At 42.6% G+C, this 24031-nt stretch overlaps 1 protein-coding gene across 1 annotated transcript in view; it reads left to right on the forward strand.

Moving 5' to 3' along the window:
* DENND6A (DENN domain containing 6A) overlaps positions 1-24031 on the forward strand; it is a 67667-nt gene that overhangs the window by 25464 nt on the left and 18172 nt on the right. Inside the window, exons 4-11 of the mRNA XM_038772545.1 lie at positions 3518-3630; positions 4714-4794; positions 9049-9154; positions 9898-9977; positions 11943-12005; positions 13182-13237; positions 23503-23625; positions 23847-23942. Coding sequence (XP_038628473.1) covers positions 3518-3630; positions 4714-4794; positions 9049-9154; positions 9898-9977; positions 11943-12005; positions 13182-13237; positions 23503-23625; positions 23847-23942 — 718 coding nt within the window. The remainder of the gene's footprint in view (positions 1-3517; positions 3631-4713; positions 4795-9048; positions 9155-9897; positions 9978-11942; positions 12006-13181; positions 13238-23502; positions 23626-23846; positions 23943-24031) is intronic.

A 24031-nucleotide genomic window follows, 5' to 3' on the forward strand; every position in this document is an offset into this window, starting at 1 on the left:
GAATAAGAAACTAAATAATTGGAAGGGAGGAATGAAGAGATTCTTTGTTGCTGCTTGACTTAGAATCCTGTTCCACAAATTTCTTCTGTCCAAATAAGACATTAAAATTTCCTTTTTCTGAATTTCCAAGGGAAGATTTCAGACTCCACCACTTACCTGCTTTGTGACTTTGGGCAAGTCACTTAACTTCTCTGTGCCTTAGTTCCCTCATCTGCAAATTGGAGTTTCAAACCTATTCTCCCTCCTATTTAAACTCTGAGCCCCATGATTATCTGATTATCTTGTATATACCCCGGGGCTTGGCAAAAAGTAAGCACTTAACAAATACCAGTTATAATTACTAATATTATTATTTGTAGTAGTAATCCCCAAATGGGAGGTCTTGTAGTTTTCTGAATAACATTCATTTAAGAATTCAAGACGCTGTATCTGAGAAACACTGAACCCTTCAAAACAGAGATGGATCAGTTCAAATAACATACATAATAGCCTGAAGTATTTTCTGAAACAAGTTGTTCAATTTTAAAAGAATAATCAGCCCAGTTCCATCGAGGCAATTCTGTAGCCATCACTGTTTAAGAAGTGAATGCCCTGTTCAAAAAAATAACAGGAAAAAAATGCAGCATAATTATTAGAATCCAATTAGTCCTCAGAGCCTTGGGGTTTGTGGATATTAAAATTTGGTTGGTTACAATTTCAGTGACCAAAAGTCCTGCCTTAGGTGGAAACATCTTGATTTATTTTAGGGTCTGTCCCACCATCTGGATTTTCAAAGGTCTGATCCATGTAAAACCCTGTTTTTGGTTTATAGCAGGACAGGATCCTTCAGCCATGGCAGTAGTGGTGGCAGCATTTACTGCCTTAGAAAGCAGGAGGAGGAAGAGGAGAAGGCTCCTTTTCAGTGGCAGCAGCTACTACTGCTTCAACTGCCATCACTTCCAGAGCTGTAGTGATTTCAAAGGGGCTGTGCATGAGAGAGAGTTTCAGGGTCTAAGTGACAGTCTGCGTTTCTGACTGTGTTGGAAACTCCTAATATCCACGCCACCATCGAGGGCCAATACAGGCCGCTGGGACTGCCACTGAGACGTCATCCCAGGCCACGTGGTTTGACTTGGGCCTTATCGTTGTCCCGTTCATTGCTTCGCTTCCAGTGCAGAGACAGCTCAGAAAGTCAGTTCACCTGGGATCACTGATTCCATGAGCCGAGTGAAAGTAATGACCCTAACTTGGCCCCTCCTCTGACCAGTGTGTCTGCTGGGGCCACCAGGCTGGAGTGAGGACTGTGGCAGTGAAGGCATGTAAGTCTTCATTCAGTCATACTTACTAAGTGCTTACTGCTTGCAAAGCACTGTACTAAGCACTTGAAGTCTTGCCCCTTTGGCCCATTATTTTCTTTTCCCTGTGCCCTTGCCCTTTCCCTCCCCACGCCACCCTCTTCCTTATGCTTAAAATGACCAGACAACTGCAATAGGATGGTGAAGCGTTACAGTCCTGTATGAAGGAATGAAGGATAATGAGTTGTTCACTTCCCCATACTGCTTTGCTTAGGCAGGGGTTGCTTCCAGAAGAGCAAGATAAGACCACAGCTAAATGACTTTGTCCTTGTTGTCTGCCAGTTTTACAAGCATAGCAGTGAGTCATGTGTCTCAAGGCTAAGAACATGCATCTCTTAGGCCAGTGCTCTGCATGCAGTAAGTGCTCAGTAAAAGAGATCGATCAATCTCTTTGGACACAGATTAAGCTGTTTTTACCTGGGGCATTTAAGGTTTATTCTTGTAATTATAGTCTACTTTGTTTTACTTCTTTGAGTAACTTTTATTTTTAACTCCCCTGTTTCCTGTTGGATTTTGACAAAAGTTTATCTCTGGATTTTGGGGGCCAGCTGAAGATGTTGTTAACGTAATCCTGGAAAGTGCCGATTACTTCATCTGTAAGAGTCTACTGTAGGGCTGCCTAACAAAAACGTTGCTTCAAGTGGAAACATGCAGTTAAATGTTTGAATTTCTTGTTTGAAGTTGTATTTTTAAAGGTATTTGAGATTGCCCATTGAATCCATTTCTATCGATATTGGTTTAGTAGTGGAAGGGTGTTGTTACTGTTCAGGGGAATGCTAGGGGTGTTTTGAGGGGGAACTTGGGCTTCCCCTCTCTGATCTGCTGAGATCTGCTCAAATCCTCACTGGTAACCTGCAGTGACACCCTGTTTCTTGGCCCCGAGGTGTCAGTCCCCATTGAACTCCATGTAGTATGCAGAGTTTGTAGTGGCAAGGAAGGCTCACTGCTTCTGGGAGTCATTGGTGCTTCCTCATTGCAACAGAGATCAATTCTCACTGCCCCCTTGTCACCCAAGATAACTTGGGTACAGGTGAGGAGCAAGAATTGCTTTAAAGCTTGCAGGGGTTTAGGAATACAAAATATAGATATTTTAGGATTGTATTCCTTTAAGAAAGACAGGAAGCTTTTGCAGAGTCAGCAGGAGGGAGCAGTAGAGGAGCATGCTAGAGTCACCTTTACATAGTTTAATCCTGTAAATAAATAACTTATTACTTCATTAAACAATCAATGACTGATTTGACCATCAGTGAAGATATAGAACACTCTAATCCTTTATTTTACGGTTGGGAATCTTTTCCCAGTGGACCTAGGAATAGGATAAGACAACCATATATTTGAAAGCTCAAAGTGGGACGGGGGTGCCAAGGGGATTGAAGTCCGAGATGCAGGAAAGGAAGACGTAGAGGGGACAGAAAGAGGATAGTGGGAAGACAGATGCTTTCACATAGAGCACTCATTCAGCCACTGCTGCTTGGGCTACAGCAGTCACCATTTTCTCTCCTCACTCCACAGAATAACTAGAACTCTGTGAGTGAGAGTGACAGTACTGCAAACCTTTAGGAAATGGGCAGTTTGGCAGCAGCTGAGGAGGAGGAGGAGGAAGCTGGCCAGCCTCTCCTCCATTATGTGCAGTGCTGCCATGGCAGTCACATTGCCTTCTGCCTCCCTGGCCAAAAGCAGGACTGTAATGTGCTGCTGGAGGTTATTGTGTAGCGGGGTAGGATACCAAGTGTAGTGGCCGTCCTACTGAAAAAGGGGCGTCCGCTCATCTAGGAGAGAAACTGAGAAGAGGCATTTCAGCCGACGTGTTTGAGTTGGGATCCCGTGGCTGTATGTGAATCTGGTAGGTTTGTTTCCTAAAATACCAACATAGCACTGGCTAGATCTAGATTTAGGAAGTGCCGAAACAGTGTGTGGTGCATTAGGGAAGAAGAGGACTTTTTTTTTGGCCTAGTAAAATAATAGTATTAAATGAATAAAGGTTTTAAGTCCAAATTAATGGGAAATAGATCCATTAAAGTGAAGAAATTCAATTGACCTATTCATCGTGTACTGGAGACAGGAACACTTTGCCTACTTCTAGGCATTCTGTGTATAAACAGTCTAAAGGAAATTATCATCTCTTAGCTCAGTAAAAGACTAACTCAATCTGTCCTTAATTCCTTCTTTTTTTTTTTTATTAGGTTGTCTTGGAGACACCCAGTTTTGTTTTCGATTCCGACAGTCTTCTGGCAGGAAGGTGTCATTGCATTGTCTTCTGGACCAATTTGACAGAGATTCACCTGTTTGCTTAAAGGTTAGAGATGTGATGATGGTTAGAAAGGTAGCAGAATAAGAACATCGCAATGTGCATGACTGTGTATCTATCTTCTGGACATCTGATTTTGTTTTCTGATGTCAAAGCTACATTTCCTAAATGAATCCAATTCATAGTCATTTGAGTTATTATCTTTGCAAGATAACTGTTCTTGAACTTCATTAAATATAGCTTGTGGAATATATTGGAATATTTCACCTCTTCCAGGAATTGTTTTTCAAACCCTTATCCAATGTGTAGGGCCTGGGCTGAGTGAACCAGTTGATGACCGTGCTTGTCAGTCAGCTCCAGAAATGATTTTCTGTGGTCTATTTACCAATACCCCTGGCACTAGTGTATGTCTTACTTAGGCTCTTTAACAAGCCTTATACATATTTCTCTGGCTTAACGTTATAAAATGACATCTGGTTTTCTCTTAAAACCTTAACAAATCAAAACATGAAGGACTGGGACAAAATTTATCTCACAAGAATGTCAAAGCTTCATTTCTTATATAGGGTTTAATAAGTACTTTCAAATAACTTAAATAGCAAGGGGCTTCATAAATTGTCGAAGTAGTTATGTAGTTAACTTGAAAGGGGAAATTTCCCTTTTGAGAGACAGCTAATCCTATCCTATTATGTATTTAAAAATTAGCATTAGTACCTCCTTTACTACTAAATTAGTACCTCATAGTACCTCATTTTATTCGAAAAAGACTGGTGTAGAAATGTAAATGGCACCTTCAGTTTTCCCCAAGCATGAGTAAATGATTTTTTAAACTAATTATATTAGAACATTTTTAGCTTATTTATCCATTTTGCAGAATAGAAGTGAGAAAAACAATCAGGAAGCTATTGCGTGGCCAAAGGGAATTTCACTTTCATATTTGAACAGTATGATTATTTCATTTTGGGGTGGGGGCAGTGTTCATATGACACAATTCTTAGCTGTTTTAGTGTAGAGTTCAATGTTGTATTTTAGTTTTAAGGTACCACATACTCGAATTGGCATATGTGAAGAACCTTAAGTATTCAGAAACTGGAGATGTTTGTTGACTGAAGGTTTGTTATTCTTTGGCAGAAAGATCCTGCATATTTCTATGGTTATGTTTATTTCCGACAAGTTCGAGATAAAACATTAAAAAGAGGCTACTTCCAGAAGGTAATTTGCAACTTGGATGCCGGTTAGAAAAGTCATTTTGTTGTGCATTATGTGTTGTTTCCACACAAGTTTGATATATATTTTTCAGGTGCCCACAGTGTGTTGTCTATTTTTAAACAAATCTTTCTTTTGAATTCTTACCAAGTTGATTTGGACATCTTTTTATTTTATAATAATATATTTTTTAAGCATAGTCGTTTTTAAGGCAGAAGAGTGGCACAGTGTTATGAGAGTAAAACCAATGAAGCCAGATAGGCCAATCAGTCCAGGTTCAATGTGATTGTTTGTTTCTCTTTCAGCATTTTCTTTTGAGACTTATAGATTTCTCCTTTATCATCCTTTTCCATGAAGTGGCTTTAGGTAGCTGTACATTGATTGCTTCATGACGTTAATACCTGTCTTAATTGTCGCCCTAAGTAATATTGAGGGAGAAGGAGATGCTAATTTAAATCCCATTAGCCGGAAAAGTGCAGTTGCATTGCTTTTTATTGTTTTTAGTTAAACAAACAAAAAAGTCTCCAGAGAATCTTGGTGGGCCAGTTTTTCTCCACTTCCTCCCTTGATTCCATTACAATCACGGTCCATAACCTTTTTTGTTTCTTATGAAGCGTTGTGATGGTGCCCTCTCATGGAGGATGCTCCATTAGAGGAGTAGGAGTTTGACAATCTGTTATATCAACAGCATCCTTTGTCTCAGAATTCCACGGCTGTTGTAGTAGTCCACTTTTGTTTTTACAACTGGAACTTGAATTTTTCTAGTCTTCAAATTTTTATGGGGGTGGGGGAGGCTCGAAAATAATTTGGTTTAAAAGTGTCAAAATATTATTTAAAAATGAGCCAACATGTCTATTTAAATTTGTCTTGCACTTTTTAATAACTTGTGGAAAATTTAAGAAACGTGCTCTGCGGGTTGCCTAAAATAGGGCCATTTTCCCATGATGACTGTTTTTAAAGGTGACATAATTAACTTGTTCAGTTTTATTTAAATTACAGTAAAAACTTGACACACCACCAAAATACAGTTTATATATTTCTACCAAGTTGTTTCTGCCAAATGTAAACTAAACCCAGTGGGAGGTTAATGTAGTGAAGAGACACAGAAGAGGAAAACAAAGTGCTGGCCATTTTTCAGTGTGCAGCCTAAAAGTCTAACATTAGACTGCTAATGCAGTAATAGGTGAACCGAGTCTGACCACAAAAAAAAAAAAAAACCCAACAAAGCACCGCCACTGAAATGTGGGGAGGGAGGGAGTAGGTGGAGGAAAATGATTTAAAATTTAAGAGAAATACTAAATAAAATAAATAATGGTATTTGTTAAGTGCTTACTATGTGCCAGGCACTGTTCTAAGCCCTGGAGTAGATACAAGATAGGTTGGACATAGTCCTTGTCCTACATAGGGCTCACGGTCTTAATCCCCATTTTGCAGCTGAGGGAACTGAAGCCCAGAGAAGTGAAGTGACTTGCCCAAGGTCACACAGCAGACCAGTGGTGGAGGTGGGATTAGAACCCAGGTCCTCCTGACTTCCAGGCCCGTGCTTCTATCCACTAGGCCAGCTGCTTCTCTGAAGGTAAACGTGAATGCCGATTGGCCAGTGTTCTGCCGTGCTCCCTGCCTGGCTGAGGTAGACCCCCAAGAATTTCCACAGACTTCTACCCTTAAACCAGTTCTTCTGCCTCCAGGAAGCTGAGGAGTTATGAAGAGTCCCTGAGCCACTCTGGTTGGAGGCTCAAGAGGAGCTTGTGAATTTTTCAAGCAGTTCAGTATCAGACAATCCCAGCAGCAGCATCTCCGGGGGGAGGTAACTGAAGCAGCGTGGCCTAGTGGGTAGAGCACGAGCCTGGGAGTTGGAAGGACCTGGGTTCCAAACCTGGCTCAACCACGTGTCTGTTGTGTGACCTTGGGCAAGTCACTTAACTTCTCTGTGCCTGTTACCTCATCAATCAATCAGTGGTATTTATTGAGTGCTTACTGTGTGCAGAGCACTGTACTAAGTGCTTGGGAGAGTACAGTACAATAGAATTAAGACACGTTCCCTGTCCATAACGAGCTTACAGTCTAGAGGGACTGTAAAATGGGGATGAAGACTGAGCCCCATGTGGGTCATGGACTGTGTCCAACCTGATCAGCTTGTATCTTCCCAGCACTTAGTACAGTGCCTAGCACACACAGCTTAACAAATACCATTAAAAAAAAGAAGAGGGTTAGGAACAGGAGTCTGAGCCTGGCAGGAAAAATACACAGTGGGATGCTCCCAAGTTCTCTTCCCCCACCTTCATTTTAAGTAGAATTACTTAAATAGTTGTCAAAGTTTATTTACATAGTACCTATGAAAAATCAAGAATTTAGAACCTGCTCCCCAATTGACTCAGAAAAAAAGGATTTCATAAAACACAGCATTGTCTAAGACAGCAATTATGAGAAGTTTAGCTATTTGTGAAAGTATGGATTTAAAATGTATTTGGCTCCACTCAGTTATACTCTTTCAAGGAAACATTTCGGTAGAACCTCATTCTCCTTTTTTAAAGTCAGGCTGAAGAGACTTAAAGAAGATCTTTAAGGGAAAAAGCAGAGCCAGCCTAGGTGATTGCACCCCTCCACCTCATCACCTAATGCTTACTGTGCAGTCATTAATTTTCTAGCAGTGGACCAAATACTACAAAGAAACCAACTCCTGATTTTAATCCCCACAGGACTACATGCATATAATATTATGTGCTTTGGGAGGGAAAAATTAATAACTGTTTTGATGTAGTGTCAGGTTGCAGGTGGATGATAACTTTAAATTTTCATCTTTCTTCCAAGTTTGATCCTAGTGAACAGTTGATACATTTTTACTCAGGACTACCTTATTGCTCCAAAACCAAGACAGTCCAAAATTGACAAGGCAGCCTTCTAAAATCTTTTGCTTCCGAGCAGAAAAGTAATCGATCTCTCCATTCACCCTTTGCCATCATTTCTGAGTGTCTGTCATTTGCTCCCTGCTTCTGTAGATCACTTCTTTGGTATTCCTCTCTACGTTTCAGCCCGTCTTCTCCCCCTTTTAAAAACTTGCTTGCTGCAGTTGTCAGGATAGGTGATGACTGGAGTTTCAGCCTGAGGAGGCATCAGGAAGGTGTTTTTGAGGTGGAGGAACCCAGAAGACGGAGGGAAAGCAGATTCAAACCTGTGGCTTGCTTTTTCTCCTGCACTCAAGAGCCGTTCCCACTGGGTCGGGCCCACTCTGCCATAGGTCAGGGAAAGAAGAAGGGAACGAAAGCGAAGCACTTCAACTCCCAGCCCGCAGGAGAAAGGATGGATACTTCAGTTTCCAGCTCGCAGTTCCTGGAGAACATGGTGTGCGGTCCCACCCATCGTGACTGAAAGACAAACCCATTATGTTAAGGTGTATAAACAAAAAAAAGGGCACCTCTTGTCTTGGTTTTGGAGTAATACAGTATTTCACAAAAAAAGGAAGTAGTGGAATAATGAACTGTCCTTGTGTCGTAGAGTCGGGTGTGGTGCTTTAAGATACTAGGAGTGCTCAAGAAAAGGTAGCTTTTGGTGTATTTAGTGTATGATTCCTGTTTTACATAGGTCTGTTCTGGTGCCTCAGTAAGGGAGAATTATGCAAGCTTTAGAACTTACACCAAGGTTGCTATTTCATCCACGGGAAAAATGGAGTAAGTCAGCACCAGGTCAATAACAAAGCACCGGCACTGTGTTATCAATCCCACTGTTGGCCCATTCTGCTCCTCTGTCGTGGGTCAGATCAACCCATCAATTGGTTGCATCTGCAGAATGCCTACTGTGTGCAGAGCACTGTGCTGAGCTCTTGGGAAAACACAGTAGAATGAGGCAGTCTTCCTCCTGCCTGCAAGGAGGTTGTTCTGGACCCTGAAGTGAGTTTTGCAGAAGAAGATGCCAGTCTGGTCGTGGCCCGTGAGCTATCTCTGTCCGTATTTAAGGTTAAATCGAAAGTGTTATTCTAAAGAGACGAAGAGGCTCTTTAGGCTGCAGAAGTCAGTATTTCCTCTCAAAATTAACTTCATGACATAAAGACAGAGAAGAATCAAATGCCAACCTCATCACACCGAAATTTAGTCACAGGGTCATTTTGGGCAGTCCCAAACTACATTCCATTTAATTACCATTTAGTAGTTTGCTCAATCCACCCGTTCCTGAATATAGTTTGCCAGGAACTGCTAATGCAGAAAAATGAATCGATAGCCTTAATTAAGCTATGGTAATTTAATCTATGTTTCTTTTTTCCAGTCTTTGGTTTTGATCAGCAAACTACCTTATATCCATTTTTTTCACACGGTGCTAAAACAGATAGCACCAGAGTATTTTGAAAAGAGTGAACCTTATTTGGAAGCAGGTGAGTTGGAAAATTGTGTGTGTGTGTACACACATGGGTACCACACACACATAAATGCTGATTTCCTGGGGGCAAAGGGTCATTACCTCCACCGCCCACACATTGTGGTGACGAGCGTATGACTAGCCTCTACTAGCATTCACCTCCCCATCTTGCACGCAGCCCCTAGCTTGGCAAATGGCCATCCCTCCTATTCCCGGCCAGGTGGCAACATGCTTTGGGCTGAGCCTCTCTAGGCCTGGCTGGGGCTTTGGGCCAGATGTGAGTCCACATTCCAATGACTCAGGTCAGGCTAGGCTCTAGAATTTCAGTCCTGCCTCACTCCTGGATGTTTCTGGGGCCGCACATGTGTAGTGCGGTGCACATCGCAGCTGTCCCTCTGGGCTACTGGACGTTGTGAGTCCAGCGAGCAGATGGGGGATGCTGCGCACACCTGATTCTCGTGCTGTGGAATGAAGCTTCCACGCTTGCTGGGAGCCACTGCTCTCCACCCTGGCCCACAAGAGGCCCGAAACAGGGGCGTATATGGCCCGCCCAAGCCTGACCCCCCACGTGCCGTGGTCTGGCCCAGCCCGCACCAGGGCCAAGCTGGGCCCGAGGCACACGGGTGAGGCTCACGCAGTACTCTAGTTTGATGGAAGCCGGGATTGAATGCTTATTTGATTAACCCTGTCGTTCCTCCTCTTTCATTTTGTCAAGGGCCCGAAGTGGCTACAGAGGAAGTATTTCATTGTATTTTTCAGCTTGTAACGATGTTGACCATTGGCCTGCCCCTATACCCGGGAAGACATTACACTTGCCAATTATGGGAGTGGTTCTGAAGGTAATCATCGCTCCCCGTTTACTTCGGTTGACTATTTCTCCTTGGGATGTGCGCTGAGGAAAAGCTAACTCTGGGTTTCATTTTCAATCTTCCTCCCCAAATCCAGTCTCACATCTGTTCTCTCATCCCCTGTGCTTGCCAGAGGATTGAAAGAGTTAAACAGCCATCTCCCACAAGACAGGGTACAGCCCGCTTCATCGGGTGATGTTTTCACCGCAACATGTAGGGACCTGATCAGAACGAAGGAAGGGCCAAGTTACTTCGGGAGGCACCGCGTGGATTTCAGAATGAATCTGAAAAATAGGGTTAAAAATGCTGTCGGTCCCAAAGGACTATACCGGATAGTCTTCAGAGTGTAACAGTTTTAGGTGAATATGTCGATCGTAGGTGGCATTGTCTTTTAATCCATTTTCTGGACTTAAGCACTGTAGAAGATTTCAGATTGAATGAATTCTTAAATGGATTCATACAAAATGCATATTGAATATCCACAAGTTTTGTGGCATTTATTTCCTGGAGAGAAACATGTGCAATAATAATAATAATGATGGTATTTATTCAGTGCTTGCTATGTGCAAAGCACTGTTCTAAGTGCTGGGGAGGATACAAGGTGATCAGGTTGTCCCACGGGGGGCTCACAGTCTTAATCCCCATTTTACAGATGAGGGAACTGAGGCACAGAGAAGTGACTGCCCAAAGTCACACAACTGACAATTGGCGGAGCTGGGATTTGAACCCATGACCTCTGACTCCAAAGCCCGTGCTCTTTCCACTGAGCCACGCTGCTTCTATGTAGAAGGATGTCATTAATATATACTGATATATGATGTCATAAGTTAGAAATTTTGAGAGATTTTTAGGAAATGAATAACTCCATGTTGAATTGATAGGTCTTTCAATGTTTAGTCGGCCCCATTTTCCAATGTGACATACACAGCAAGGCAAGGACTAGTTCCTGCAGGTTGTGGGTCCAGAGTGGATTCAGTCATTTTGGAGTCTCATGATTTTTACTAATATTTGCCTAAAAGTTGGGGAAGTTTCAGGGAAGTGAATTGACAGCCAGTTGATAGTATTTATTGATTGCGTGCAATCAGTAGCATTTATTGAGCACTTACTAGGTGCAAAGCCCTGGACTAAGCACTTAGGAGAGTGCAATATGACAGAGTTGGTAGTCATGTCTGTCCCCTGCCCGTAAGGAGCTTTTAGTGCAGAGCACTGTAATGAGCTCTTAGGAGACTACAGGCGTTAGTAGACTATTAAGTAGCCTTAAGGAGTTTACAGTCTAGTGGGGGAAACAGGCACTAAATCATTTACAGATAGGAGGAAGAAGGAGAAATGGATATAGAGATTAGTAAATGCTTGAGTAATAGGGAATGTAAATCAATAAATACCAAAGTGCTATCACATATGTGCATAATTGGTGCTGAGGTGGGTAGTTGGGAGAGATACAACCTGATCATGTTAGGTGCTCAGTGCTTAGTACAGTGCTTTGCGCATAGTATATGTGCAATAAATACTACTGCTTAGTTGATTAGGTGTGGACAAGTTAATAAAGAGAGTTTGAACGTTAATTTTTTTTATGTGATATTGGAGGTCCTTGATCTGGTAATTAATACAGTTCTCTGTCCACAGTAGGGGCTTAAATACTTCCGATGTAGTAATTGCTTTTTTTTTCAGGTGGATTCATGATGTGGTTGAAAAGAGAACGTTGTGGGATCATTTTTATTTTCAATAAAAAAATGCATTTTCCCGTCCACTTTTCTCCACTTAATATGCATGTCTTGCATTCAATATTCTTTTGACATCTTGGTAGAAGAATATGGATCATCTTCATATATTTTTCTCTAGACTATGTACAGTCATGGAATGGGTAGCTGTGTACTCTTTACTCTGATAGAAGTAATTAGAAGATGTCATTGTAAAAAAAATAAAAACAACCCAAATCTCTCCCATTTCTTCTTAAAGGTGCGGATTCCAATGTGCCATGACAAGCCTGGAACAACCCAGATAGTACAGTTCACTCAGCAGGTAGAGATTATAAGGGTAACGCTCTGGGTCCTTTTGAAGCAGTCGGTTGCTCAATCCAACAGAAGTATAGATTTTTCAAATGTTGCCTTACTTGAAACAAAGTGCCCCATGTCAGATGCTCACTGTGTATCCTTGTGTTTTGTTGCCTTCTTTCACCTGTATCTCTTGCTGCTGTGTTTGCCAATTACTCATGGAAATAAGGGGACCATCTGCTAATGAATCTGAATTTTTTTTAAATAGTCACTGTATGTGGGGAATCCTGGTCATTGTAATAAATATATTGAGCTCAAATTCAGAAAGTGACCAATTCTGAACATTGTGAACAAAGCCCAAGTTGAATTGGCCAAAATCTACCTGTATTCAAAAGAAACTATCCCCTCATCCTGAAATTTGGAGCTCTACCTCTTACCTTAACTCTAAAATTTAAGGTTCCTGTCAGTGTAAATGACTATTTGCCATATTTCGTTGTTGGCCCTGGCATACGCACTTCTAAAATGTTCTGCTAAACAGTTTTCTCTTAAATAGATAATAAAGTTCACAAAGTTTCTTCCTTTTTATTTACATTGCCCTGAAGCAGATACCAAGGAAATCATAACATACTCTCCAGTTGGAAACGTGACCCTTTTCTTAAATGAGTCTGAACAAGACTCTTCCCTTCATTCTGTGGAGAGAGGCCAACGGTTGTGTGCTTTTAAGAAGCCCATTCAAAGGAGTTAAACATATATTACTGTCTTTCTGTTATTCCCCAGGGCCATATATGTATATGGGTAGAGCTGAATCTTTCATTTTGTAGAATTTAGTTTACTCTTTTGGTCTCTGCTTCTCCACTGTGCATTGACTTTTGTTGCTTTTTTTCATTGAACAAAGATGGGAGAAATCAAATCCCCCATTCAAAAGTTGATTCTTCTTGTGCTTTGCACAAGCTAGAACTATCTGCATGTGGGGGCATGTGACCTAGAGTGTGCATGTAGCACCTGCAGTTTACAGTTAACAGACAAAATAGTAAAATCACAGAATTCTGGGTATGAACATCTATGTCTAAGGGAGTTTTGAGTGGATTCCATATGATAAGGCAACTGTCCAGAGATTCAACAGACTGGGGGATGAGGTATATTACTAAATCGTTTAATATCTTGATGATTATATTTTTGTTTAGTCATTTTCTGTCTTTTTCAGACGGACACGCAAATATCTCTTGTTCTGCCTACCATTCATGAGGTGGATATTTTCAGGTGAGAATTTAAAATTCCTGTGTGTTAGAGCAATTTATTTTCTCTTGTAAACCTTCCTTCCTGGATGCTGGTAAATAGTAGAAGTAATAGTAAAGGTATTTATTGAGCACCAACTGGGTGCAGTGCACTGTACCAAGCCTTCAGGAAAGTACCACAGAAGCAGTCAATCAATGGTATTTATTGTACCTCGATCTCGTCTATCTCCCTGCTGACCTCTCGCCCACATCCTGCCTGTGGCCTGGAATGCCCTTCCTCCTCAAATCCGAAAGAGTTACTCTGATCCCCTTCAAAGTCTTAGTGAAGGCACATCTTCTCCAAGAGGCCTTCTCTGACAAAGCCCTCTTTTTCCTTTTCTTCAACTCCCTTCTGTGTTGCCCTAACTTGCTTCCTTTATTCATCCTCCACCAGTCCCACAACACTTATGTATTGTCTGTACTTTATTTATATTAATGTCTGTCTCCCCCTCTTGGCTGTAAGCTCATAGTGGGCAGGGAATGTGTCTTTTGTGCTATTATATTGAACTCTCCCAAGCACTTAGTATGGTGTTCTGCACACAGTAAGTGCTCAATAAATACAATTGACTGACTGACTGTGCAGAACACTGTACTAAGCTCTTGGGAGAGTAATCAATCAATCAGTCAATCAATCGTATTGAGTGCTTACTGTGTGCCGAGCACTGTACTAAGTGCTTGGGAAGTACAAGTTGGCAACATATAGAGACAGTCGCTACCCAACAGTGGGCTCACAGTCTAGAAGGGGGAGACAGAGAACAAAACCAAACATATTAACAAAATAAAATAAATGGAATACATATGTACAAGTAAAATAAATAAATAAATAGAGTAATAAATATGTACAAACCTATATACATATATACAGGTGCTGTGGGGAAGGGAAGGAGGTAAGACGGGGGGATGGAGGGGAGATGAGGGGGAGAGGAAGGAGGGGGCTCAGTCTGGGAAGGCCTCCTGGAGGAGGTGAGCTCTCAGTAGGTCCTTGAAGGGAGGAAGAGAGCTAGCTTGGCGGATGGGCAAAGGGAGGGCATTCCAGGCCAGGGGGAGCACGTGGGCCGGGGGTCGACAGCGGGACAGGTGAGAACGAGGCATGGTGAGGAGATTAGCGGCAGAGGAGCGGAGGGTGCGGGCTGGGCTGTAGAAAGAGAGAAGGGAGGTGAGGTAGGAGGGGGCGAGGTGATGGAGAGCCTTGAAGCCAAGGGTGAGGAGTTTCTGCCTGATGCGCAGGTTGATTGGTAGCCACTGGAAATATTTGAGGAGGGGAGTAACATGCCCAGAGCGTTTCTGGACAAAGACAATCCGGGCAGCGGCGTGAAGTATGAATTGAAGTGGGGAGAGACACGAGGATGGGAGATCAGAGAGGAGGCTGATACAGTAGTCCAGATGGGATAGGATGAAAGCTTGAACGAGCCGGGTAACGGTTTGGATGGAGAGGAAAGGGCAGATCTTGGCAATGTTGCAGAGCTGAGACCAGCAGGTTTTGGTGATGGCTTGGATGTGAGGGGTGAATGAGAGAACGGAGTCGAGGATGACACCAAGGTTGTGGGCTTGTGAGACGGGAAGGATGGTAGTGCCGTCACCACTGATGGGAAAGTCAGGAAGAGGGCAGGGTTTGGGAGGGAAGACAAGGAGTTCAGTCTTGGACATGTACAACAGAGTACTGTACAACAGAGTCGGTAGGCACATTCCCTGCCCACAACAAGCGTACAAGAACACTTTCCCTACCGTCAATGCTCTTGCACTCTAATTGGGTAGACAGGCATAAAAATATTTACCAATAGTACCATACAATTAACTGCACCTGTAAACACACATTCTGAGGAAAGGCAAAAATAAATACTTCAGAGCTAGCATTGGCTGTCTGAGTGGTATGACTCGGGAAGTTGGGAGTTGACTGAGGAATATCTGTCAGAAGCGATGGGGTTTTAGGAGGGCTTGAACATGGGAAGGAATCTCTCAGTTTCGGGTTTGGGTGGGGTGAGGGTAGTCTCAAGTCAGGAAACAGCATGTGGAAAGGGACAGAAGTGGGAGAGGTTTTTTTATTTTGTTTTTATGGTATTTAAGTGCTTACTATGTGCCAGGCACTGAACTAAGTGCTGGGGTAGATACAAGCTAATAAGGTTGAACACAGTCCATGGCCCTCATGGGGCTCAGTCTTAATCCCCATTTAATAGATGAGGTGACTGGGGCCCAGAGAAGTGAAGCGACTTGCCCAGGGTCACACAGCAGGCATGGCAGATCTGGGACTAGAGCCCAGGTCCTTCCGACTTCCAGGCTCGTACTCTGTCTACTAGGCCATGCCGCTTCTCTGAGTTGAGAGAAGTACAGTTAGAAGATGAGTTAGGGAGGAGTCAAGAATGTGAGCTGGAGAGAATTGATATGTAAGGTGGGGCGAGTTAATATAAACCTTGAAGCTGATCTTGCCAAGCTTGACATGGATGGAATTGCAGGTTTTTGAGGAGTGAAGAGATACGTGCTGAGCAATACTTCAGGAAGATGATTCATGCAGCATTGTGTAGCATGAGTGCCTCTGTAGTTTCTCGAGCTAGACTCCCAGGCTTAGTCATCCCATGCCTCTGACAAGACTTGAGAGTTTCCAGTCAGGATTGCAAGTGTTTCTTAACATGAAATACATATAAATCTTTGAGGGTTCTGTTGTCATCTCCCAAGTGCTTAGTACAATCCTCTGCACAGGATAAGCACTCAAATGATGTTGATTGATTGCATCAGCCTGGCAGATGGAGAGGGGCTAAGATGTTGACATATTTCACCTCCATTACTTTCTGTCCATTCTCTCTCTTTTCTTGGTTCAGAGCTTTGACACAGTCCCATAAACAGACCAGGAATCATGTGGGCTCAGCCAACTCTGAACAGTATCTAAGAGCAGCAAAAATATTTTCTTGGACAAAAGTTTTTTTAGGTTTGAAAAGTTTATGTATAAGAATCTAGGCAGTGAGGTTTCATAAGGATTTTTTGGCTTTCCAGGGTGAGAATCTACAGGAAAAGATCTACACAAGAAGCAGCGTGGCCTAGTGGATAGAGCATGGACCTGGGATTTGGAAGGACCTGAGTTCTAATCCTGACTCTGCCACTTAATTGCTGTGTGACCTTGGGCAAGTCACTCAGCTTCTCTGTGCCTTAGTTACCTCTCCTGTAAAATGGGGATTAAGACTGTGGAACATGGATTGTGTCTGACTTGAGTAGCTTTTATCTACCCTTGCACTTAGTAGAGTGCCTTCATGTAGTAAGCACTTAACAAATACCATTTTTTTAAAAAAAGATTGAAACGACCCAAAACAGTGGCTTTCTGGCCTGGTAGCCCTTTGAAGCCAAATCCTTCCCTCTCCTCATTCCCGCTAAAGTCCCTGCCCTCTTCTTGTCTCTGCACTTGGAATGAAAAGTTGGCATCTGGAATAGGGAGAGGCTGGAGGCAGGAAGACCACTGAGGAGGCCATTGTCATTCATTCAATTGTATTTTTTGAGTGCTTACTGTGTGCAAAGCACTGTACTAAGTGCTTGAATAATCTAGCCATCATAAAACAAGCACTTGTCTTGATTCCCATTTTGCATATGAAGGAACTGAGGCACAGGAAAGGGAAGCAAAAATGGAGATCAAGCACTTACCAGGGTAGTAGCAGTTTGGGTGGAGAAGAATGGGTGGTTATGGAAAATGTGGTCTGTCGGATATAGAAGTAGAATGACTGTGAGAGTTGAAAGGCAGTGAGGAGTTGAGGATTATGCCAAGGTTGTAGACATGTGGGACGAGGGAGGATTGGCGGTGTTCTCAACGGAGATGGGGAAGTTTGAGAAGAAGTGGTTTTAGGGGAAAATGAGTAGTTCAGTTCTAGACATGCTGAGTTTCCCAAGCAAATGAGTTTAAAGCAAGAAGAGAAGGAGACCATGTGGGGCACCTACAGTGAGAAGGCAAGAGGCAGAAAAAGAGCCAGTGAACAAAACTGAGAAGCCATCAGAGGGAGGAGGAGGAGGTTAGTTACTGTGTCAGCCAGACTGTGACCCAAAAGGCTTTTAAGGAGGAGGAAGTGGTCCACAGTGCCAGAGGCTGCAGAGAGGTTAAGGAAATTTGGACAGGAGAATTGCAATGGGTATCTTTTCTTTTAAACTTTAAGGAAACTTATTTGAAAATTGAAATTGGTCTTATAATTAGAGGAGCCTTTAAATCTGGAGTGTCAAAACTCACAAGACAGTGAGCCAAGAACACCCGTTGAACATTCCCATATGGCCTTTGGCTTAGGAGAAGAACAAGGTTTACCTGTGGACAAGAATAAAGTTTTTAGGAAGTCACAGGTGAGGGGAGGAAGAGGAGGAGGAAGCAGGGAATGAAGTGGAGGACAAAGAAAGAAGGGTATGGTTCCCAAGAATATAAAATTTGGGATTAGGGAAGATGGAGTAAAGGGGGAAGTACGGTCTTGTGAAGAAGATGCTGATTCAGACCATGTGGGCAGAAAGTTAAGGGGACTGATGGGATGATGGAGGAGCACTGTTGGGGTTTGTCTCTCAATCAGGATTACCCCTGACATCACTCCCCTCCTCAAAAATCTCCAGTGGCTACCAATCAATCTGCACATCAGGCAGAAACTCCTCACCCTAGGCTTCAAGGCTGTCCATCACCTTGCCCCCTCCTACCTCACCTCCCTTCTCTCCTTCTACAGCCCAGCCCGCACCCTCCGCTCCTCCACCGCTAATCTCCTCACCGTACCTCGCTCTCGCCTGTCCCGTCATCGACCCCCGGCCCACGTCATCCCCCGGGCCTGGAATGCCCTCCCTATGCCCATCCGCCAAGCTAGCTCTCTTCCTCCCTTCAAGGCCCTACTGAGAGCTCACCTCCTCCAGGAGGCCTTCCCAGACTGAGCCCCTTCCTCTCCCCCTCGTCTCCCTCTCCATCCCCCCCATCTTACCTCCTTCCCTTCCCCACAGCACCTGTATATATGTATATATGTTTGTATATATTTATTACTCTATTTATTTATTTATTTGTACATATCTATTCTATTTATTTTATTTTGTTAGTATGTTTGGTTTTGTTCTCTGTCTCCCCCTTTTAGACTGTGAGCCCACTGTTGGGTAGGGACTGTCTCTATATGTTGCCAATTTGTACTTCCCAAGCGCTTAGTACAGTGCTCTGCACATAGTAAGCACTCAATAAATACGATTGATGATGATGATGATGTTTATCTGTGTCACACCATTAATATACATTTATATTATATATAGTTACATCTCCCTTCTCCTTCCACTTGGAGCCCAAGCCAACTCACCAGTTTTTCATAAAAATGAAACTTGGCGCACCAGCAAATTTGAGTGTTTGTCACCCTCTATTCCAAATCTCCAAGCCGACTTGTTATTTATAGATGTGGCGCTTGGAAGGTTTAGAAAGGCAGCATTTGGGATCATATATTGCCCATACCTATTCTGTGGTAATTCATGCTGATGTGTCTCACATTTTTGTAGGTTATGGAGCACTGGGTGTCTGTGGGTCAGAGTGGGTGAGAATCTCACCCCCACCCCCACTCACTCTCTGAGATAAACACATAAAATGTAATTTAACCCACCAGCAAACTTAAATTTGACGTTTCTGTTCTGAATCTTAAATCCTACTTATTTATAAACCTGTCACTTTGAAGATTTTACAGAACAGCATTTTGGATTGTACCAAATGCACTATCCTTTTACTTTCATTAGCATTTTGTGCCAACACATTGCATGTTCTTCACTTGTAAGTTATAAAGTGGGCATGATCAAAATTTTTAAATTGTTGTTTCAGTCCAGGGAAGGTTCAGAGGATGAAGATTGGCCATGTGCCATATTTTTGTTCATAGCTTCCACAGCCTCCTGGTCACTCTTCTGAACCTCAGTCAATCAGTGGTATTTATTGAGGGCTTAATGTGTGCAGAGCACTGTACTAAAGACTTAGGAGAGGACATTACAGCAGGGAAACTGCGGGGCCTAGTGGATAGAGCATGAGCCTGGGGGGCAGAAGGACCTGGATTCTAATCTGCTGTGTGACCTTGGGCAAGTCACTTCCCTTCACTTCCCTGTGCCCTCAGTTCCTTCATCTGTAAAATGGGGATTAAGACTGAGCCCTATGTGGAACAGGGACTGTGTCCAACCTGATTATCTTGTATCTACCCCAGTGCTTAGTATAGTGCCTGGCACATAGTAAGTCCTGAACAAATACCACAATTATTATTATTCTCAAAGTTGGTAGACACATTCCTTGCCCACAATGAGCTCACAGTCTAGAGGACTCACATTACTTTTCGCGTTTACCCTATATTCTGGCTGTACGTATTGATGCACAAAAAAGAGAGAGGCTGACCCCTGGGATGTTGGCACAATTGGTGGGAATGACTTGGAGCCTGGAAGTGTGGGAACCCGAGATGGCCAGGTGGATGTCATGCCCGACACTCAGTCTCAGGTTGATATGTCAAGCAGGATGGCCTGGCATGCCACTTGCTAATTTTCACTGTATTTTTCCCCAGTGCCTAGTGCCCTGGTTGATATGTCATTGTTACTTGATAATCTGTGTGTACACCTTCTCCTCCAAAAACTTAGTGTATCATCTCACCTCTTTGACCCATCCATCTCTGTGAAGTAAGTAATGGAAGAGAAACCAAGGAAAACACCAAACACAGTGACACTGTGACACGCTGGGGACTCTCAACCCTAAATCCTGGCCAAAACAGCCCTGGTGTTACTTATGAGAGCCCCGACTCTTGCTAACATCAGACAGGTCATAAAGCCCTCCGCTTCTTCCCTTTTATGGATGGGCAAGATTGGGGCTCTTCGTTTCTTCTTTTCCCACTCCCTTCTGCGTCACCCTGACTTGCTCCCTTTATTCATCCCCTCTCCCAGCCCCACAGTACTTACATACATATCTGTCATTTATTCATATTTATAATAAAATGTCTGTCTCCCCCTGTAGGCCGTAAACTCATTTTGGGCGGGGAATGTGTCTATTGTTATACATAAAAGGCTTTACAGTTAAACTGATCATCATAAGTAATTGAACGTGCAGTGGAATAAACTGCCGAGGACGGGTGTGAGTGGATACATGATGATGGGTTTATATGACTTGGAATGATGGGAGTTAATTGGGGAAGGCATGTTGGAGGAAGAGGGCTCTTGGGAAGACTCTAAATATAGGGAGGGCAATGAGCTGTCGGGTTTGCTGACGGGAAGTTCCAAACCGGGGAAACAGCATGAGTGAGGGGACTGAGGCTGGAGAGTCGAGAGCGAGGTGTTATTAGGTAGGTTGGGAGAGATCAAGAGAGGGAGTTAAGGAGTAGTGGGTCAAGAGAGCAGGTAGGTAAGGTAAGGTAAATTGGTGAACAGCCTTGAAGCCCACTGATTTGGTTGACGACAGCTCTTCAATTTCATGTTTAGTTAAGAATTTAAAAGTTTTGAACTGATTTGAGCATGTGGGGGCAGTGAACTCAGGGGAGGGGTTGCCAGTTATGCAGGCCTAATGTAGCTCAGTTAGTTATTAGGCAGGGGACCAGATTTCATTTCTTTCTCCAAAGCTCATGCCAACTCTGTAAATCCCTACTGTAAAATAGCCGTTAATTATTGTGAGGAATTTAACATCGGTCTTGATCACAGAGAACCATTTTACTCATTGAGTTTTCAGTACCAGCTGGAATGGGTAATACAACTTTCTTTCCTTTTTAAAGTAGGGAGTCTATAGCTTGAAGAAATTTGTGAAGCTGGGTAGTACAGCCCATTTTTGGTTACCTGAAACACTTTTATCGAAGATTGGGAATATTATAGTCAGGACCATTTTTATGTGTGCCTGTGTTATTCATAAAACCCAGATGAAGAGGAGGGAATGGGGAGCTTCCAACTCCTTTTCACACTCCTCACTCCTTTGACATTTCTCATTGTATCTTTACCAGGTAATGCAGTTAAATATAACATTGGGCAGATTATTTAGAGCACTTTTAGTACAGTGCTTTGCATACAGTAAGCGCTTGATTAATACAGTTCAATTTTTAGTCTCTTAATAGGGTGTGTATATGTGTGTTCAACCACCCAACATTACTTCAGCAGGTAAAGGAGTCAGAAGGACCTGGGCTCTAATCTTGGCTCTGCCACTTATCTGCTGTGTGACCTTGGGCAAGTCACTTCACTTCCCTGTGTCTGTTACCTCATCTGTAAAATGGGGATTAAGACTGTGAGCTCCATGTGGGACAGAGACTCTGTCCAACCCGATTTGCTTGTATCCACCCCAGTACTTAAAACAATGCTTGGCACACAGTAAGTGCTTAACAAATGTCGTTATTATTATTTTTATTATCATTATTGTTAGCAATAAAAAAGTTATCTTTCAACTTCTGTCTTAAAAGCTGCCTGTAGTCATTTGCATCTTGCTTTATCCCATGGAAATAAATTGGTATAAGTTCCTCATAAAATTAAATGGATGAGAATTTCCTTGTTAATCAGTGTATCTTGAAAGCCTTTTTCCTAGCTCTTCCCCATGTCTTCTGTTCTCTTGTCCCTAGAATGCCTACCCTACTTGTGTCGCTTTTAATCCTTCTCATGATGAATAATTGAGCAGCTCTCCCTGTTTCCATTCCTCCCACACCCTTTTTAGTCTGCTCTATTTCACCCTTAAGTATTGTTTGAAAGTTTTCTCTTCTCTCTCTGGAGGTACGTTGTCTTTGGGGAAAGGAGGAATGTTTTTCCCATTTTTTTCTGTAGTGTCTACCAGAAAGGACTGTGAACCTAAAAGATTAGATCATCAGGGAGGGATACATAACACAAGGAAACTGCCACACAACTGGAACTTATTAATGTACAATAAGAGCGGTGCCCTGACAGGCCTCTGTGTAATTCAACCCTGCTGAAAAATGTGCAGCTTTTCCTTTGGAAGGATAAAATATGATCTGGATCCACCCTGGCCCTTTCAGGAATTTAGTTGTGTAGAGTTAGTACTCCCCCTTCTGATGGTTTTGTTTTGGGTTTTTTTACATTTCTAAGTAACCACAGCACAGGCCTGTCACATCCAGCCCTACTTCCTTAAAAACTGAATTAGTTGACCTAGCAAAATGATTTTATCCATAGAAAACCTTTCCTGGAAACGTATGTTTTATTGGTAATGAGTTCATTAAAAATTGGTCAGATGATGGTGATGTTATTCCAAGAAGAAAGACACCATGCTATGCTGTAAATTAAGCCTCAACTTCATATTCTTAATATTTATCAAATGTTCAACATATCTGTTTACCAATTGATTATATTTATTGGGTCCTTACTGTGTGCAGAGCACTGCACCAAGTGCTTGTGCGAGTTCACTACAACAGAATTGGTAAACATGTTCACTGCCCACAAGGAGTATAAAGTCTAGAGGGGGAGACAGATGTTAAAATAAATTACAGATATGTACATTAGTGCTGTGGGACTGAGGGTGGAATGAATAGGTACAACCCCCTCTCCGGATGGCACTTGGAGAGTTTCCAGTACTCTAACAGTCTCTGCTACAAGTCAAAACTCCCCTTTGCTGGGCAACAGCGGCATGGGAGAGAGCCAAGGGCAGAGACTCAAGTTTACTGCAAAGAAGAAGTCAACGGAAAGCCACTTCTGTATTTTTTACCAAGAAAACTCTATGGCTAGACTGCCAGTTCAATTGTACTTTCCAAGAGCTTAGTACAGTGCTCTGCACACAGTAAGCGCTCAATAAATATGATTGAATGAATGAATGAGGTCGGGCATTCTGGGAGAGAGATGTCCATGGAGTCATTATGGGTCATAGATGACTCATTAGCTTAAGACAAGACAAAAGGTACAAATCCAAAAGCGTAGGTGATGCAGAGGGGATAGGGGAAATGAGGACTAAATTAAATCATTATTTAAATTCCTGATTTACATGCAAAATTGGATTTTCCTTCCATTTTGTCGTAATTGATATTTATTAAGCACTTAGTATAAGTCAAGTCAAAATACCAGGATAAATGCTAGGGTAGATAGAAGACAGATAGATCAGACATAGTCCCTGTCCCAGCCAGGGCTTGCAGTCTAAGATGTTGGAGAACAGGTATCATATCCTCAATTTATAGATAAGCAAACTGAGACTCAGAGAGGTTAAACAACTTAACCCAGATCACACAGTAGGCCGTTGGAAGAGCTAGGACAAGAACCCAGGTCTCATGACTTTCAGTTGCATAATCTTGCTGCTAGGAAGTGAATGTGATGATGAAAAATAAAATGAATTGCCATCTTTTCATTTCTTTTTAGGTGTTTCTGCCCAGTGTTCCTTCACAGCCAGATGCTTTGGGAACTGGTTTTGTTGGGAGAATCTCTTGTTGTGATGGCTCCATCTCCATCTGAGTCTTCAGAAACTGTTTTGGCGCTCATTAGGTAAATGCCTTATGTTTACTAGTCTCTTTCCATTGGCCCAATCACTTAAATCGGAAATGGATTTACACTTCATTGGAATGGAAAGATTATTCATGGGCCTCCATTTTGCCCTCAGTATATCTATGTTTATTAAGTAATGGCTTGCTTATTGCCTATCATTTCCTTTGCACTTAAAATATTTCTCTCTCCCTCTCTCTCTCTCTTTCTCTCTCTGGCCACAGCTGTATTTCTCCACTGAAGTACTGTAGTGATTTCAGACCGTATTTCACTATACATGACAGTGAATTCAAAGAATACACTACCCGTACACAGGCCCCGTAAGTAAAATAAAGTGCTGTTAAAGATGGATCAATTTTTATCACTGAAGTTGGGATTTTTAGTGCAGTACGACTCTTAAGAGGCTAAA

Source organism: Tachyglossus aculeatus, chromosome X1, assembly GCF_015852505.1.
Source record: "Tachyglossus aculeatus isolate mTacAcu1 chromosome X1, mTacAcu1.pri, whole genome shotgun sequence".
Classification (NCBI taxonomy): domain Eukaryota; kingdom Metazoa; phylum Chordata; class Mammalia; order Monotremata; family Tachyglossidae; genus Tachyglossus; species Tachyglossus aculeatus.